Source organism: Oculina patagonica, chromosome 1 (assembly GCF_052425735.1).
Source record: "Oculina patagonica isolate OP01 chromosome 1, crgOcupat, whole genome shotgun sequence".
NCBI classification, from domain to species: Eukaryota; Metazoa; Cnidaria; class Anthozoa; order Scleractinia; family Oculinidae; genus Oculina; species Oculina patagonica.
Window position 1 is genome coordinate 22,760,864 of NC_135758.1, and position 18,701 is coordinate 22,779,564.

The 18,701-nt window shown below is 40.0% G+C and overlaps 2 protein-coding genes across 3 annotated transcripts; both read left to right on the forward strand.

The window, feature by feature from the left end:
* Positions 1-16: 16 nt before the first annotated feature.
* LOC144637601 (acid phosphatase type 7-like) lies at positions 17-9,762 on the forward strand. Of its 2 annotated transcripts, none has more exons than XM_078496694.1 (12): positions 17-386; positions 875-985; positions 1,350-1,446; positions 1,925-1,970; positions 4,437-4,503; positions 5,007-5,095; positions 6,186-6,258; positions 6,500-6,547; positions 6,757-6,807; positions 7,214-7,325; positions 7,972-8,131; positions 9,405-9,762. In XM_078496694.1, the coding sequence occupies exons 1-12, from the start codon at positions 24-26 to the stop codon at positions 9,595-9,597; spliced, it is 1,410 nt and encodes a 469-aa protein (XP_078352820.1). In that variant the 5' UTR covers positions 17-23; the 3' UTR covers positions 9,598-9,762. The 2 variants fall into 2 exon arrangements, with proteins under 2 accessions (XP_078352820.1, XP_078352889.1); XM_078496763.1 differs by lacking the exon at positions 7,972-8,131 and adding an exon at positions 8,584-8,740 and having other exon boundaries at positions 19-386.
* A 4,381-nt stretch (positions 9,763-14,143) lies between these two features.
* Positions 14,144-18,106, forward strand: LOC144641840 (RIIa domain-containing protein 1-like). The gene is made up of 4 exons (XM_078500862.1): positions 14,144-14,450; positions 14,542-14,618; positions 16,823-16,869; positions 17,700-18,106. Exons 1-4 carry the CDS (start codon positions 14,355-14,357, stop codon positions 17,786-17,788), a joined length of 309 nt encoding a protein of 102 aa, XP_078356988.1. The 5' UTR covers positions 14,144-14,354; the 3' UTR covers positions 17,789-18,106.
* Positions 18,107-18,701: the final 595 nt, after the last annotated feature.

The following is an 18,701-nucleotide window of genomic DNA, read 5'->3' on the forward strand; positions in this document are numbered from 1 at the left end:
TGTTTCAGTCTCATGAATGTCACATGCGCTATCTCCCGTGGGGTCTTTGCAGCGGAGAGGCGATCCACGCGCGTACGCATCGACACACGATCGAGTCCTCGATTGCTTTGACAATGACGCCTTCTACGTTTGCTGTACTCCTCGTTCATCTTCTCATCTGCTTCACTAACGGAGAAGCAGACGAAAACAAGCCCGAGCAGATACACATTGCTTTCACGGGGATTTCCAGCGAGCGAATCGTTAACTACGTCACTCCTTCGCCGACCCTGAAGCCAGAGACAGTCGTGGCGTACGGCACAAGTCCTGACAAGTTAAGCAAGAAAGCTTCGGGGAAATCGTTCGTGTTTGGTACTGGAGGACATAATTTTACCATTCATAATGTGAAGGTATCAAGTGTTTTTTCTCCCACGAGTCTATGGCATGTTAAAAGAAATTTTTAAGAATTGCGAACGTGCGTTTCCGGGCAAATCTTCACTTCACAAGTCGTGTTTTGTTAATTTGTAAGCCTCAGTGATAAACAGAAACAATATTCATTTTAGTATCGTTGAGAGACTTTGAAACTGAAAAGGATGTAAAAGTCTTATATATAAAGATCTTTTGTGTCTAGTTTCGATTCATAAAAATTTTGATCAACTTCCGGTTTCACAGAGCGTTGAAATCAAAATCGACCCTACTTCCGGTGTCAACTATTACGTTTTCAAATTTTTATGCACAAGCCCTGTTACTGCTGATACCATCGTCTTTGAAAATAAAACCAAATTTACACTTTTTCCATCTTGAATGTGTTAAATTAAAAATAGAAACGATAGGGTCGCTATTTATTACAGATGTGTCCAATTGTCACGCAATTTCCTCATTGTCATGTCATTATTAGTTGACAGGTCTCGAACCAAACACTCGCTACTATTATCAAGTTGGTGACCCGAGCAATGGAACGAGTGAAGTCATGTCTTTCCAAACTAAAGATGGCAACCTTGTCTTCGCGGTGAGTACAGCAATTGTTTAATACCTGTTTTGATGTCACGCACGCATCTGGTTGTCACGCACGCGTTTTATGGAAAATTCCGGAAGTTTAGAAGACAATGTGCAGTTTTGCATGGGAACAGACTCAAATAACGGGCTAGGACACCAAGCCTTCGTGTTGCATAGTCAGGTGCACTAGACGTAAGAACACGAGCGCACACTTTTGCGGTAATAGTGCAAACTATTTCCGAAACTTCGGCACGCGTGATAAGACATACAACAACGCTTTTAAACTTGCAATGCAACATTGTTGCGCGATAAGTTGCAAATAAACGTTGCTCGCGTTTTTTTCTGAAATGAAATGTTATGCTTATTTTCTGTGCTAGATATATGGTGATATGGGCTACACAAATGCCGTCAGTCTGAAACGACTCATTCAGGAAGTTAACAAAGGAGGGTATGACGCCGTAATTCATGTCGGAGGTACAGTCAGCTATTGCACACATATCCGTGATTTTGCGTGTCTTAAAAATGCAGTTGCGTGTCACACAAGGGTGCCCAGAGGAGGCTAATAAACCACATTCCCTAAGCAGTCAAAGTCACTTTCCCTAAGCATTTTGGGTGCCCGAAAAGGTGCCAGACTTGGTTGAATACCGTCAACCTTTTATCCAATTTTCGCCACTTCAGCCCCAATCTCGAAACATCAGTTCTCTTTCTTACTATTAACATTTACTTTAATGTAAGGTTTGTGAATGTTTAAGCACATCGTGACAATGTCCATAAGTTGAGTTATTTCTTTGTTCTCGGCACCCCTGTCCCTTTGAAAATTTATTGACATTGCAGATGTACAAAGCAGTGTTGAAAGCAGTGTTGTTTTTCACAAAATGAAAATGACTTTTGTTGAGAGGTATCTTTATCAAAAATGTCGCGGGGTCTTAAAAGTTCTTATTTTAAATTCCAGACATGGCTTATGACATGTACGAAGCAGACGGAGGAACTGGTGACGAGTAAGTTTAAAAGATGCCTGTCTCTATAGTGTTGTATTTCAGTACAGGAGGGCTATAAAATGGACTGTTTGAAAATTCTTTAAGCTTTTTAATGTTTACCGTAAATGATCTAATAAACGCCCACTCTCAAATTATACGCCTCTAATAAACGCCCCCCATTCACCGACCACTGAATGCGATTTCTTTTGTTTCATCCCTCTATTCCCCCCCCCCCCCACCCTTTTCCAACATGTACAGTCTACTTGTAAAATTGATATCGACGATATCGACATTCAAACGTGTAAAGGAGTGGCCTGGTGCAACTTTGAGGGTGTAAAGTTTGTATTAGACGCGCCCCTCTAATAAACACCCCGTGTCTAATAGACGCCTCCACTAAGATTGAGGGTCCTGAAGGGGTAAAATGGGAGCTGGGATTTGCCTCTTTTTGGGCTGGGAAAATGGGATTCGTGCACTGGGACTGGGATTTTACCCATGGGAATGGGAAAAACACTTTGGAAAATGGGAATGGGATTTCTCTTCTTTGTGAGACTTGCTAGTCTCTGACTCTATAATTTCACACAAATACTCGAATTATCCCATTTTGATGACACAAAAAAGTCAGTATTTTTCCAGGCTTTACGCTGCGGTCATAACATGTCCATGATCAGCGGTTTGCTTTAATAGAGGATAATACATGGTTGCGCGGAGATATGAAATTTTTCTTCAAGTGAGCGCAGCGAACGAGTGAGATATCGATTTTAACACGAGAAGATAAATTTCATATCTCAAAGCAACCATGTATTATTCTGTTTATTATATAAACCTACTAGTTTTTGACGATTTCCGAAGATTTCCGACCATTTTCCGAAGATTTCCGAATATTTTCAAACTATTGTCCGAAGGTCATACGAATGTTTCCTAACATTTTCCGAAATTTTTAGGAAATTTCCGAAGATTGCCGAAGATAACTGAAGATTTCCGAGGAAGGTCTGAAGATGTTTCAAATTAATATTGATAAACGTTGGCTCATATACCTTTAAGCCATGGCAAACTTGTCAGCACGTGATTGGTGATATCGTAATTCAAGTGATGTTCTGACTGATCTTTATGAAGTTGATGAAAGTCTTAGTGGTTTGGACAGTGAATATGACACAGAAGAATTCCGTCTTGATTTTGATTTCGAATCCACTGGCGGATCTAGGGGAGGGGCCCGGGGGGCCTGGGCTCCCCACCCCTTTTTGGCCAAATAGAGACCCGAAGGGCCGCGAAAAATTATTTTTGAGAGTGGGCCCCTCGTTATTCCAGGGCTGGATGATCGGGTACCCCACTTAGCTAAGGGTCTGGATCCGCTACTGGAATCTACAGAGATGAGTACTGATGCAGAATCTGTAATCCTCGATGAGGAAACTTCACAAGATACTGGTGCTTGATGTAAATTACGCAGATTACAATGTGCTTCCTATATGTTTTGAGGAAGCGGATGAAGTTTCTTTTGCATTAGATAAACTTGTCAAACAAGGGAAAATACCAAAAAATGGGATTTTCTATAAGTACCTTCAAGGATTCCTGCAAGTGTATGTATTCCCATCAGAATATTCGTGGGATGCTGAAATAGCTTGGTGGTCAGAATACAGTCAATATGATAAGAGGCCCCATGTGGCATAGAATGGGAAGAGGGGGTGTCTTTACCCACAGAACCGACGAAGCCAAATTTATAGTCGTTATATGTACAGGATTTTAACCTGTACTTATAGAAATGGGATTTCTTGTGTATGAACTGAGATTTGGAGCAAAATTAGCCTGGGAACTGGGATTTGAAGCCTGGGAACTGGGATTTGGACCAAAATTTGGCTGGGAACTGGGATTTAGGAACCCCTTCAGGACCCTCAAGATTCGCCTGGAAAACCAGTGTAACGCTCCATTTCTCCATAGAATAAAATCACGCAATTTATTTAATTTACTGCTTGACTCGGACATTGAAAAGGCCAACGATACCAACATGGTTTCAGTATCCCAATGACAATGAAGACATTTATATCGAACTATGAACGGTATCTTCAGGCTTAGCATTAGCGCAGAATAGATTCGTCTCCTGCTCACAAACTCTGTTATCTATCTTACTCCGCGAGCAAACTACGCTTCTTATTTGTTTCGCTGACGTTGTTACAGTTACGTTCTCTCTAATAAACGCCTCATAACTATTTAATGCCCCTTCTAGGACCGCTTAAATTTAATTGACGCCCTGGCGTTTATTAAATCATTTACGGTACTCCAGCTTAGTAACTATAAACTTCTTCTAACTTACAAACTTGAATACACATAGCTACATCGAAACCTGTAGACGTTTTTAAGTTCTTGGACTGCGATAACCGGGAGGTTCCCAATGAGGGACAAACCTTATAACCAAAACATATCTGTACATGAAAAAGATACATGCCTGGGAAAGAAACTTTTAAGTGACAAGCTTTGTTTTTTCAACTCTTGCAGCTTTGTCAGGTCTATCCAGCCCATCGCCACTAAAGTACCTTATATGGTTCTACCTGGAAATCACGAGGTACTATTTCAAGAAAGTCGTTAACTCCTTTTTACTATTTTTGTTTTTCTACCACGTTGTATATACTTGGATTGCTAAGTTTAGGGCTCGCCGAGTTAGCGGTCGAATTTTGTCTTTTGTTCATTGTTACCGAGATGAAAAGAGGCGCGAGACGAGTTTGGACGGGAAATTCACGAGAGAAAACTAATAAGACCGTACATAAATTTTATTGTTTGCGCCTATTGTACCTTTGCCAACTCTTGTGGCTTTACTGCTGCTTCTAAAAAGCAATCTTCTGATCTAGAAAATACATCAAACAAGGCAGTACGATGCCATTAGGGCCACTTTCTTGCGGAAGCGATGCTATTTTTTCGTCCAAGTACGTGGCCGGGCTGGAGTGTTCGTATTGGAAAAATCTCGGAAACCGGGCCATCCCCTTTGACCACGCTCATGTATACAAGCCCTAAACCTACTGCACATTCAGTGCTTTTCTTTACTTCAGTTATAATACTTTCTTTCCCTAGAAAAAATACAACTTCACTCACTACCTTCACCGCTTCTCCAACATGGAACTGGGTGTTGGACAGACGAGTGGAAGTGAAACCAGTCTTTGGTAATTCATTATTTTTTGTTACTCTGAAACTATCTTTCAAAGATTTACAGACGTCGACAGGGGCGGATTCAGGATTTTTCAAAGGGGGGTGGCTGCTGACAATTTTTTTTGTTTACTATCTTGTTTAAGCCCCTTTTTTATGGAGGGGGGAGGGTTATCAGGCTTTAAGGCAAGATTTTTAAAGTAGGAGTCCAAATTATTTTGTGCCAAATTATTATGGGCCGCAAACTCCATGCCCCTAGGGGGGTCGGGGGAATGATCCCCCAGAAAATTTTGAAAAGTTGAAGCCTCTTAGACGTGATTTCCGTGATTTCTGAGCAGCTTTAAACATCTTTCAATTAAGCTATTAAACCGCTGTTTTTTCTTGATAATTTGACAAAACTATCCTTTCCTCAACTTACCTTGTTTAACATTGAATTATATTTGGACAGAAACTCTAGTTCTTAAGAACAGTGATTGAAATTTGAAGTTGAACTTACGAACTGTCACGAAAGACCAGATATGCGTCGTTTTGTTCACTTACGAGCGTGGAAATTTTTAGCCCTGGCAAAGTTTCCTGGGGACGACTTGGTGAGTCAATGCTTTGCTTGTGAAATCGCTTTGTTCAATTTTGATTCATGCAAAGAAAACAGTAAGAAAACTGGCTAAAAAGGTTAACACTTTTTTTCGCCTTACCCAGTGTCATTGTCGTTATTTTCTATTTTTTTGTGTTCATTTTCTTTTTTCTTGTGGATCAAGGGGGGTGGCTAGCCACCCAATCCACCCCCCTGGATCCGCCCCTGGTCGATGATACTTTGACCTTTGGAAACGAGATTGATGAATACATCTGGCATACCGAAGAAGTGTTGCAACCAGTGCCAAGCGCGGGTAAAAGCGAATAAGACAAGTCACGATCAGCTCGTTATTGTCCTTGAATGGTTGAAAAATCAGCATGTTTGCTGTGATTGGTCAGGGCACGTTCCGCGAGTTTTTCTTTTTAGCTAATTAAAAAAGCTCACCGCTCACCACTGCAAACACTTTACAGGGTTATGTTCATAACTGGCATTTTTGTTGATTCTTTTTTTATTTGGCTGTTTTGTCTTCATTTTAGGTGGAGTTTGGATATAGGTCTAATTCATTTCGTGGGGTTTGACACTGAAGTTTACCATTATTACCCTGATAAGGTATGAAATGTCGCACACGGAAAATGTTCCAAGCATGAGTAAAGAAATTACTGTTAAACTCCATACTTATTATTTACTGATTTGCAAATGTCCAGGACGGAATTTTAAACAGATGGAAACCGTACACACCTAACTACCTCAAATTAATCAGCGCACATGGTGTTTTGATATCAACTTACCGCTTTTGTTAATAAAAAGCTAGAATGTAAATGACTATAGTGTTTTTTTTCCTTTTCTGCAGGGTCAAATTCAGAGACAACTTAATTGGCTCGAGGCTGACCTGATCAAGGTAAAATCAAATCCGAAATTAAAGGAAACTGTTATGAACTTTGCGATCGCCTCAGTTAATCTCAGTCCTTGGTTGCTCTGTATCCACTTAAGTTTGTTGTTTTTTTTTTGTTTTTGTTTGCTTGTTCGTTTATTTGTTTGTCTTGTCGCCCTGTTATCTATTGGGTAGCCAAAATATACTGACTGATATTTTTTATTTCTTGTATGAAGGCCAACAAAAACAGGGACAAGACGCCATGGATTGTTTCTCTTGCCCACAAGGTACAGTTTTCAGTTTCTGTTTGTTGTTAACCCGTGATTTCTTTTGCCTCCCTGTTAAAGTAGTTTTCAACTCAGAAGCTGCAGTAATCAAGTCTGGCCATCATAAAAAGCAAATAACGGAACAACCAATCAGAACGGTTGAAATCAAAAGCGTGCAACCGACGCCAAAAGCGCGGGAAACACGCATAAGCCAAGACATGATATGTTTTGGTTTTTACCCTTGATCTGTTGAGAAACAGAACGTAACTGTAACGCTCGAAATTGATAAGCCTGTATTAACCCTTACGCATGCAAACGTCGATTTTTCTCACGGCTTTAGAATTAGCTGAATGCGTGGCATATTCACTTTTCAGTGGTCATTTTGTTGCCAATGACTTAAATTTATATTTCATATTTAATACTTCAGGCGTGGTTCATGGAGGAGACAAACTTCTCTGCTTTCGGTCCTCTTCTGCACAAGTATGGCGTAGATCTACACTTATGTGGCCACGCACATAACTACCAGCGGCTTTACCCAAGTAAGTAACAACGCATGTCATAAATAGAAACTGTTTCATGCGCGCTCTGATTGGATCAAAACTATACAGCAGCTTTTTAATCACTGCCATAAATCCAACCATGTCATAATTATAAACTAAAGCCTTATTAACTCAACCAATCGACAACCAACACATATTAGTAACGAACTAAACAGAGCTTGCGGTAAAACGTTAACCTTGCACCCGGTGCCAAGCGCGATACCAAATGCGATTGGTTTTGGTTTGTACCTGTGATGAGAGAAGGTTACTCTGTATTTTGAAGCAGTCACAAAGTTGGGTAAACGCAAAACCGAACTATTAGGTATCGCCGAACTATTAGGTATTATGTATCACTGAAAAAATTATTCCTCGGAGACCTAGGGGCAGTAAGTGGGGGCAAGGGATAGAGGAAACGGCGGGGAATATCGTAAAATAACGGGAAAGAAGGCACAGGGAAAATAATTTTCGTCGACGACTTTTTTTCTCCGTTTCGACTTTATCTCGCCTCTACTAACTCTCCCTGGGACCCAGACAGAAAAATAAAATATATATCGCAGTCCCGATTGCGATCTTTTTGCATTCAATAGCTCGATCGATCGATCAATCAATCAATCAATCATTTATTTTATTGTCATTTTGTACATAGCTTACAACGGAAGTGTGGATAAACCAACGGACAATCATGTTTATGTAAATCCCAAGTTCAAGACAGTGATCGTAGCTGGATCAGCGGGGTCCCACGAAAAACTCTCCAACTGGACTCGGGCACCTGATAGGTTATCGGCAAAATACATCTACGACTATGGGTAGGTTGGTCGGGAGGTGTATCTACGCCGGCCTGGGTGGGTAGGTTGGTGGGAATCGCATCTACAACTATGGGTGGGCTGATGTCGAAGTATATCTCCGACGGTGGGTGTGGGTAGTAAGTTGACTGTGGAAAGTGAATCTGCGACTATGGATAGTCCAGTAGGGACTGACAAATGTAACTATGGGTAGGTCAGAGGGGACGGAACTGTGACTCTTTGAGGACAAAAGCAGACTCGTGCGTTCGGAATTTTCCGATCATGTCACTGACGTCATTTTCGTATTCTTTCCTTTTTACGGGAATCAACTTAACCCCTGTAATAAGTCGTGTGGATGTATTTTGCCAGATATCAGGTGCCAGAATGAAGCTCCATTTTTTTCAGTTTTTGTTACAAATTTATATAGAAATATCTCTATTTGGCCATCTTTAACTGACACTCCGTATTAATTCCAGCGTACGGTGGTAAACTGGATAACCAGACGGAAGATCATGTTTATGTTAACCCGGCTTACATGACGGTTATAGTGGCTGGATCTGCGGGCTCAAAAGAAAGGATTTCCAGCGGTTCAGCGCCTAAAAAGGATCTGGCAAAATACATCGAAGACTACGGGTTAGTACAATCTCACTATAGCTTGGAGATTAGGGGGAGGGTTTGGAAGGGGAAGGTATGAGGGGACTGCAGGGAAAGTGTGGCTCTTGGCCTGTCTGTAATATTTAATCGATATGGAAGGCTGCTTGAACTTCAGTCCATGATAAAACGTCGAGGCCTGACGGAATGCCTTCTTTGGGAAATTACTAGGGACCTTCAGATCAGAGTACGAGTACAGGATCGAGTACATGTATTTTCTTTTCGAATTCCCAGAGTTCTCGCTCCTCCCTTTTGCTGACCAGTTGAAAAGGAGACTATCGGTACGAGATTGGTGTGAAATGTGATAATCGAAAGCATAAGCACGTGCACCAGTTTTGCAAAGTCGTACTGTTACTCAATCTTGTACTCGTACTCGGATCTGAAGGTCCTTATTGTCTTTTTTATCGCTGTTCAGTGTGGAGGCATTTGAAAACGGAGCCCTATCGTATCGGTGAATTTGGACGGCGAAAAACTGATGCTTAAGAAAACGCTACGTTTCCGATCGTATCTGTGTGGACGTTAGGCGAAAATGCATTAACAAAAAACGCATTATGCATTATCATTGATCTCTATAAAAGCCAATTTAGAAGCTATAAGACACACAAGCTGTCTTCTTTTAATATTACCTTTTCTTTTCTTTGTCAAGCTATGGTCATTTGCAAGCCATTAACAGGACCCATTTGTACTGGACCTGGGAGAACACCCATGAAAACATACGTCCTGTAATGCAGGACTATCTTTGGATCGTACAAGAGCACCACGGTATGAGGGACCTCGACGAAGAACAGTACCAAGTGCCGAAAGAGTTGGATGACGATTTGAAAGACATTGAAATATAGTTTTTAAACCAATAAAGTGAACGTGTGGAAGGAAAACTATGGTTTTCTTTCTTGGGGCCCATAGATTTGTTTGTGTCTTTCCTTGTGTACGACCGCTTTTCAGCTTATTTACAGTTTACTTTTTACCGAATGAGTTGTTTCTGTCTTGGAATTTGAATAAATAAACTGCCGATATTGTTTCCGTGCGTGCTAATCGAGGTTCGGCCTACACAAAACTTCCATCCAGAATTGACAGGGACACGGCAGAGGGAACCCGGGAACAGAACGGACTGGAACTCTACGGGAGGCGAGGGAACGGAGAGTGGGAAGTGAGATTCCAAAGGTGGCGGGAACCGGGGGAAGATCGGGGAAAATGGCAACTTTGCCTAATATTGAGCAAAAGGGTCTGAGAAAGTACCGACTAAGGGGCGGGGGCCACTAAGGGGTGGAAACCGGGAGTAAAAGGTACGAGAAAGGGGAAGTTTAGACTCCCCCTATCTCCTCCGCTCCCTCTTGACGATTGACACGAGTTGCAGTTAGTCCGAGGTTTGAGCTTGTTCTGTGTGTAACTTTTTTTATTCGATGCCATCGGTGACATACAGTAGATCAGAAAGCTTGAAATCCATTACTCAACAGGCCCGTAACCTGGATTTTGCATGAGGGGGGGGGGGGGTGCGTATGAGCGCCTCCGCGCGAAATTATTTTGAGCGCCGCAGGCGCGATGACGTAGGGGGGTCTGGGGGTATCTTCCCCCAGGAAATTTTGAAAAAGAAGGTTATCTGATATAGCATTTCGTGCGTTTTGAAGACAGTTTGTTAGGAAAAAAGGCTGGTAAAGAGAAGGTAACAACGACAATAATTCAGGTACATTTTTCAATTCAAATCATTTTTCGAAACAGGGCCTTGAAAACGTAATTTACAATTTATTTAGCTAACGATGATAGCGGTACATAGAAGGAAGACAGGAAAAAGATAGGTTTCTTCATTTCCGTGTCAAAGGGTAATTTTAAAAATGAGCCAGAGTCGGTTTGTTGATCTTTTAGCACTGTGGTAAGCTCCAACCTTCTTGGTGTTTCCGAGCCCGCCTGGGAATATTAATTAATGGGATTTCGGTTCGGCTATGAAGGACATTTATTATAGGAAATTAACGCGTCATGAAATTAACGCGAATTTCACATTTTCGCGTTAATTTAAGTCGCGTTAATTTTTGTTAACGTTAATTTCCGCGCCGTTAATTAAGTGGAGCGTTAATTTCCATGACGTTAATTTCCATTATTTTGGCCCCAATTTTTCGTTACAGTCCAGATGTTCTTGACTCCAAGGAATAAGCATAATTTTTTCTTGCCACTATCATTGATACTGCGAAGAACGCTCAAAGTGGGAAAAGTACCACGAACATTGTTTTCGTTTAAGATTATACGCCTACAAGTGTTGAACTAAACTTGTCCCTGTTGTTTACGTCGCGTTAATTTCCTTTATTTTGAAATGTTACCCCCTCTTTCGCGTTAATTTCCTTTATTGGGAAGTGATTTTTTCTTCAATTCGCGTTAATTTAAGTCGCGTTAATTTCAAATACCTTAATTAACACAAGCGTTAATTTTCTATAATAAGGTAGGTAGAATGTATCCTTGAAACTAACCTAGAATCACACAATTTGGTCCAAAATATACCACACGAATCTAAAACTGGTGGACCTTCAACCCAAAGGACCACGTTGAATGTAAATAGTTGAAGTACAGAAATACCATTTCCCTTTATTTATTTATTTACTTTAATATTTTTTTCACAACGAGCGGACTTCCAAGGCTCGTGGGGGGGGGGGGGAGCGGACGCACCCATCGCACCCCCCTCCCTACGGGCCTGCTCAATAGCTATAGCTATTCGTTGACAGGTTGATGTTGACAGGAACTCCCGGGGAGCTCTCATATTTTTGGGGTGGGGATGTGACGCAGGAACTTTGAAACCCTTACCCTGTACCAGACCATGTTCAGCTGCATTTTGCAACCCCATACTAGACCAGATACCGAAAGTCCCAATCCCAGACTTGCTTTTTAAAGAACTGTACCAAGACTTGACTTAATTCTTCATACCACTGATCTGTTTCCCGGCAAATGATCCCCTATTCTAGGCCAAAACCCTCTGATTTCTATACCCTAACCCAGCCTAAACTGCTTGAAAACCACATCCTTCACAGCGGCACATCCCCCTATAGCTCGTTGGTCACTGAATATTTTTTTTCGACTTTTTGTGCACTCGTTCGTGTTGCAGTTGTGCTTTCTGTCTCAGCCATTTTTTCATGATTTTTTTTTCAGTATTAATATTTAATTTTTCCCCTTAAATAAGTATATTTAATTCCCTGGAGCAAGCTAATGCACCTATCTGCTCTTTCAACCCACTTGCCCCTCCCCCACTCAGGAAAGGAATAATGGCTTTCCTTACTTTTAAGGGACTCGCGCTATATAGGGAAAACAACTGTCTAAATGCACGCGCAAAATGGCGTAAACAAAATTAGTACTACGCTAGTGCTACAGTTATCAATTTTTTAAAAAAGTGCTGCCCTTACTAACAAATAAAAACTAACCGCAAGCAAACCGGAGTGGAACTAACCGCAAGCAAACCGGAGTGGAACTAACCGCAAGCAAACTGGAGTGGAACTAACCGCTGTTGAGGCCTCAAATGTAATAAATGTCCCTAAATGTAATAAAGGTCCTAAGTGTAATAACGTTTGGTCCTAAATGTAATAAAGGTCCTAAGTGTAATAACTTTTGGTCCTAAATGTAATAAAGGTCCTAAGTGTATCAAAGGTTACATCTTAAGAAATCATGCTTGGTGCTTTTCTATGTATTATATTCAGTTTGAAACCTGTTTTATGTTTACTTGCTTCATTTTCTTTCCAGTACTGTAAGATGCTATTTCGATTTTGTCATGAAGCAAGCAACTAAATCACGTGACAACGTTCATCCACGCGATCGATCACTTGACACTAGAATACAATTTTTTACCTGATTTTTTAGGAAGTTTTCGATTGTTTGAACCGTCGTGCTTTATGATAACTTTTGTTAACTCGAATTTTAAAAAGACTATTGAAGCAACAAATATGATACTTTTACTTTTCGTGCAAACGTACTAGACTTTTGTTTTCTTTTAAACCGCTCTGACGCTTCCAAGTTCAATTTAATTAAACTACGGTTTTACTGGCGGCACAGGTCTACAAGAATTGTACAGCATTAACAAGCACACGACGTCAGACTTAAGAAACCAAATTTTTCTAAACACGTCCCTGTAATGTTAACTTTCTGTAGATTTTTTTTTGGTTTGAGGTTAAAAAAGTAAACGTGATAGTCTTCATCTTCTTTGCAAACAAGTTTAATTTGATTTTTTTGCGGTTTTAAGTTGGTTCCACAGAGTCTACAGGAATCCTTCCGCAGGAAGAAACATGCAACGTTTGTAAGTGTCTCAGCATATAAAGTAGACTCATCTGCGCATGCATTTAGCACAAAGTGTTTTGTTCCACAAGGAGAGCATATTGCTTTTTGAAACAGATATATACCTGCCTCGTACCCAGACGCCTCTCTCTTGTTTGGGGAAATGGGCACTTTCTTTCTCCTTGGCGTGGTCCCTTGCGCTTCGCGCTCGTCACCAGTCACTCGCGTTTCGCGCTCGCCTTGTGTTATTGCAGCGAGAATCGAGTGCGAAGCCGAGCGCCTGAGGAGGAGGCTGGATATATACCTTTGTGCGCTTTATATGAAAAGTAATGTAGGTAAACTTCCCGTTTTACCAAGGACAGACGATCAGGACCCCCCCCCCCCTTACTCAGGAATAATTAATAATTATTGATATTAATAAATAAGTTAATTAATTAATTAATTGGCTATTGAAAGTTTACACCTTTAGCCTTAGGGCGTAAGGGGCTTAGCGTTTTAGCGGGCTACAAGCCCAAACAACCATCAATTGCTCATTTTGCACTATTGAGGATTTTGAGTAAACTACTTCTGTTGTTACCTACATGTGTATAAGCGTCTGTTGCCGTTGGCCCATGTCCAATAAGACATGCAAAATAAAATAGATTTTGGCACATTCTTTAAGGCAAGCGGTAACTGGTTGTTAAAGTACATCATAATCTGGATCCCTAAGATACATTTTAACTCCTTGCTTTTATAAAGAGAAGCACCGTGCATGATTTCATGTTTAGCCGAACCTTAATAACACTGAAGGCCTTTATTTTATTTAGGGCCGAAAGTTGTTACACTTAGGACCTTTATTACATTTAGGACAAAAATTTATTACACTTAGGACCTTTATTACATTTAGGACCAAAAGTTATTACACTTAGGACCTTTATTACATTTAGGGACATTTATTACATTTGAGGCTTCAACACCGCAAGCAAACTGAAGAACAAACGTGATGCGTTTTTTCAATAAATTTGTAATTTTGCGCGTACATCGCTTTTACAGTTTGTTTACGCCATTTTGCGCGTGCATTTAGACAGTTGTTTTCCCTATATAGCGCGAGTCCCTTAAAAGTAAGGAAAGCCGGAATAATTAGGTTTGACGCGGTTCCTAAGCAACTTGAGTACGTGAAGGAATGGTCAAAACAAATTATACATCGTTTAGCTAAGCTTCCTTCCTTTATTTAAACGCAATCTTCGCGTTGGAATGGCAAATTTTGCCTTCTTATTTGAAGACTGATCTAAAAACGAGTTTCTAGACAAGATTTTAACCGCGACAACCGACTCAAACACAAGAGCAAACACCCTTGGAAAGGTAAACATTGAACATGGAGGAGAAACAAATGTTCGGCATAAACGGATTAGAGCAGAATGATGCAGGAGCACTAACTCCAGAACAACAGCAAAAGCTTAACGACTTCAAGGTAACTGTGCTATTATTCTTACAAGTGAAATATGAATTAACAGAGACGTAAGTTCAATTTACACCCGTAATTTGTTCTTCGACACCTTCAGATCAACACAAGATTTGGAAACGAAAAATACTTGAGAGGACATCCGGAGGTCTCCTGTCTGCTGACAGGGTTTTTAGGGTGAGTAAATAATAAAATAAGTAGCATAATAAATATTGAGGAATTCACTGTGATAAATGGCATATAAAGCTGACCTTCATTTATGTCACTGGTAAAATTTTGGGTATCCAAAAGAAATTGAGTTAATTCTCCATAAGAGTTCGGTGAAAATGGTAAGCTTACTACATCGAGGTCATTTTACTTAAATTGATAATTTTTTTTTTGTCATCTGAGCATGCACTAATAAAGGCAGTCACTCATTACGTTGACCTGCATGTGACCCTTCTTTATATACAGCCATCTCTCTTCATTTCTCCATATTTTCCTAGAGAAGTACATGTACATGTAGAAAAATTCTATTCTGGTGACATAGCTTCACAGGATCTGTGAAGTGTGTTTGATTGGCTGTATTTCTCAGTTTAAAAGATTTGTTTGCAAGTACATGCAAGTAACAAACAAATTATCAGAGACACTACATATATCACGTTTAAGCTATATGTCATCAAAATACAATTTCCTGGGTTAAATCTCAGATGCTTTTTAAGTGATGGAAAATTGAGTATCCAAGGAGATGCAAGCTTCTGTCTGCAATCGAGACTAGCAGCACACTAAAGACATGTTATCCGCCCTCTGGATGAGCTTCGCCATATATTTTGTTGTTCCTCTGGTGATGTGTCTCTAGTGTAAAGGCAAGTTGACCAGGCCGGACCCGTCTTGAAAGACGAATTATGAATGATAGCTCAACCAGAAGTGTTACCATCTTGTGCCTATCTGTATACTTGAGATGCATTACCAGATGAACTACAAAATGTTTGTCCCAAGCTCGTCCAGACGAGTAACACATCTCTAATATAAAAACAGCCATTAGGTTGGGACTTAGTTATCTCTGGTTTCTGTAGCTTGGTCAAGAAACCTATAGGAGTATTTCTACTTCTCCCTTTGGCATGGTGCTTGTCCACTCAGCTGCTGGGTTCATGTGTTGTGGTTTAAATTTATCTTTGGTTTAGATTTTCAAAGATTTACTTTTATTTCCCTTTGTTGTAGATTACGGTAATCAATATGAAACAATGAAAAATTATATACTAGTTATGCAACGCTTTCGAGTGGTATACTATGGAATATCCCACGAGTCACTTGTATTTTCTCGGTATATACACGAGCCTTTAGGTGAGTGTGTATACGAAGAAAATACAAGTGACAAGTGGGATATTCCATAGTATACCACGAGAAAGTGTTGTGTAACTATTTTATACCATGCCATAGAAAATACGCTCACTAAATTTCATCGAGAATAAGATCGCAGCGCACGATGGGAAGGTTGGGTTGAATACCGTCGAATATACAACGGCTTTCCTGTATTCTGATTGGCTGTATTTTCTATGGCATGGTATAAATATTTATAATCCTTGTGGTGCCTAAGAGGCAAATAAGGCTGAGACCAGAGATTTCCATTGCTTCCTTTCCATGGCTGCCTTCTCAAGTTCTTTCCACGTCTTCCCTGCTGTTTTCATTTTCGCCTCGATCGTCCTCCTCCAAGTCTCTCGTGGACGTCGTTTCTTCCTTCTTCCACCAACCGGTGTCCACCTTAATGCAGTTTGTGTTATGCTATCTCGGCGTTTCCTGATAACATGCCCAAGCCACCTCCATCTTCTTTGCTTTATTACGGCTTCATTGTCCTGTCCTTTGATAGAGTTCCTGTTTGTGATCTTCTGGGGCAATAAAAATAAAACTCGAATTTAAACCACAAAATATATACGGTACACTTGGGTGGAGATGGGTACTGCGAGAGTCCAAGGACACAACACAGTGACCCTGGCCAGCCAGGCTCAAACCTGGAATGCTCAATCCAAACTCCAGTGCACTAACAGTAGGATACCATGCTTCCCACAATTTATTTGTATGCTGCTACATACATAATCCTCTTCGCGCCTAGGAGGCACATAAGGCTGAGATCAGAGATTTCCATTGCTCCCTTTCCATGGCTACCTTCTCAAGTTCTTTCCACGTCTTCCCTGCTGTTTTCATTTCTGCCTCGATCGTCCTCCTCCAAGTCTCCCGTGGACGTCCTTTCTTCCTTCTTCCACTATCCGGTGTCCATCTTAATGCAGTTCGTGTTATGCTGCAAAGTCACATCTAATTATTGTTTAGTACTTGCACGTTTGAACTATTTAAAAGTAAGTAGAAGTCATAACTGATTATTCATACTGAATGAATATAATTCACAGGAGTATCCTACAAGAAAGACCAGAGAATGTCAGAGAATTTGCATCAAGTAAGTGCCTGGACTTGTAAATTCATCACTGTCTATTAGTGACCAGTGCATTATTTAAAATTAAATGTTTGGGTTAACAAAGATTACCATAGACTTTCAAGGGACATTTTTTACAAGTTTTGTTTTCCAAGGCCCAGTCAAATATAATTTTCTGCATCATTTTAATCATAGTTAGACATGTTTTAATAATTAAAACAACAAATTACATTTATTACTTAAAAATCGTGACATACAATTCATGTGTACAAGTTACCCTCAAGAACATATTTTCAAACAAAAGTCTTTATCCCACCAACTGAAAACATTTTAAGTGTCTGATGTTTGTGCCCTTTATGGAAAAAAAATAAAAGAGAAAAGAGTCCTTCTTTAAACCTTAGAAAAAGGGATGCTTTAAAGAAAAAAACCTTTTATTTTTCTGAATCAAGCATGTTTCTCCTAAGCTCATCTTCTGCCCAGTTTCTATATTTTATACATGATGATTCTGTTACAAGTGATTTTTTGGGTATTTTTTATTGTGTGGTTCCAGAAAATGTACATACTCTCACCACAGAAGGGAATGAAAATTCCTGGGAGAGTTTTCAAAAGCCAAAATTTTAAGGAAATGTATGAAGCTTAATTGAAATTTCCAGAGAGGTGGGGTCTAAGGAAAAATCCCTTCTGTGGGGGAGGCATGAAACTACACTGTACACATTACGACACAGCTACAAAAAGAAAACAAACCGGTATTTACATCACGGATATTTGCACTACTTACAATACTTACTCTTCTTACAAGTTACAAGTGATATAGCATTGTAAGTTATCAAAATTTAATCCATACTTTTTTATAGAATACTTTTCAGATCCAGAGTTGGCCAGCAAAGTGGAAGCACAAGTTTCAGAGTTGAACAGTAGACTTAAAAGGACAAATAGACCATAAACTTGTAATAATCTGACAGAAACCCATACATTCCAGAGCCTGTAGAATTAGATTTTAGTGGGTCATAGTAGCTTGCCATCCTGTTATTGAAAAATGAACTATGATAAGAAGTTGATAATATAATTTGTAGCATGGCTATTTGCAATCTTCAATTCTAATTTAAAGTACTGTGACAGAAAATTGATAATTTATCAGTTTTCTTTTCTGATTTGTTGTAAATTTAGCTTTATTTATTTTCTTGCATTCTTAAAATGTAAATGTAACATAAATTTGACTAAGGCTGTACATGTATGAATAAAATTATTTTCAGCTCATTAATTTTTGTTACCATTTCATCTGTTGGTTTGGTTATAGTTTATGTAGAAAATGTGAAGTTATGCTGTTTTCCAAATCATGCCAATTTGTGCTTATGACAATGGTTCTGAAGGGTGGGGCTAGAAATCCCTTTTTCCCCAGCCCAAATTTTGCCCAAATACCATTTCTGAGCTAGACTACGAGCAGTCCCTATTTTTTCGCAGAGTCCGTCGAGCTTGAAGCGAATTTTTTTTCGAAGAGTTCGTCGAGCTTATAGCGAAAAAAATTACGCGTGGGGGGAGGAGGCGGGGCAAGGCGACTCGACGAACTCTTCGAAAAAAAATTTCGCTTCAAGCTCGACAGACTCTGCGAAAAAATAGGGACTGCTTGTAGTCTATTTCTGAGCCTATTGTTTTCCCAAATCCCATTCCCAGTTCTATTGTTTTTTGTTTGTGATTCCTAGTTCCAGTGACCCAAATCCCATTTTCTCAGTGAAAATTTGCCCACATCCCAGTTCTCATTTTGCCCATTCAGACCCTTCTATAAATATAAAATGTATTAGGAAAGCAAGTCAACTGATAAGAGCTCACATCAGAGAGATGCAGTTTTTCTGAGTGCT

Coding starts and splice junctions, on each gene's coding strand:
- LOC144637601 (XM_078496694.1), top strand. CDS start 24: ATGCGCTATCTCCCGTGGGGTCTTTGCAGCGGAGAGGCGATCCACGCG. Junction 6,808..7,213: donor TTGTTTCTCTTGCCCACAAG/GTACAGTTTTCA, acceptor TTAATACTTCAG/GCGTGGTTCATGGAGGAGAC. Junction 8,132..9,404: donor AAATACATCTACGACTATGG/GTAGGTTGGTCG, acceptor TTCTTTGTCAAG/CTATGGTCATTTGCAAGCCA.
- LOC144641840 (XM_078500862.1), top strand. CDS start 14,355: ATGGAGGAGAAACAAATGTTCGGCATAAACGGATTAGAGCAGAATGAT. Junction 14,451..14,541: donor AAAAGCTTAACGACTTCAAG/GTAACTGTGCTA, acceptor CGACACCTTCAG/ATCAACACAAGATTTGGAAA. Junction 16,870..17,699: donor TGTCAGAGAATTTGCATCAA/GTAAGTGCCTGG, acceptor ACTTTTTTATAG/AATACTTTTCAGATCCAGAG.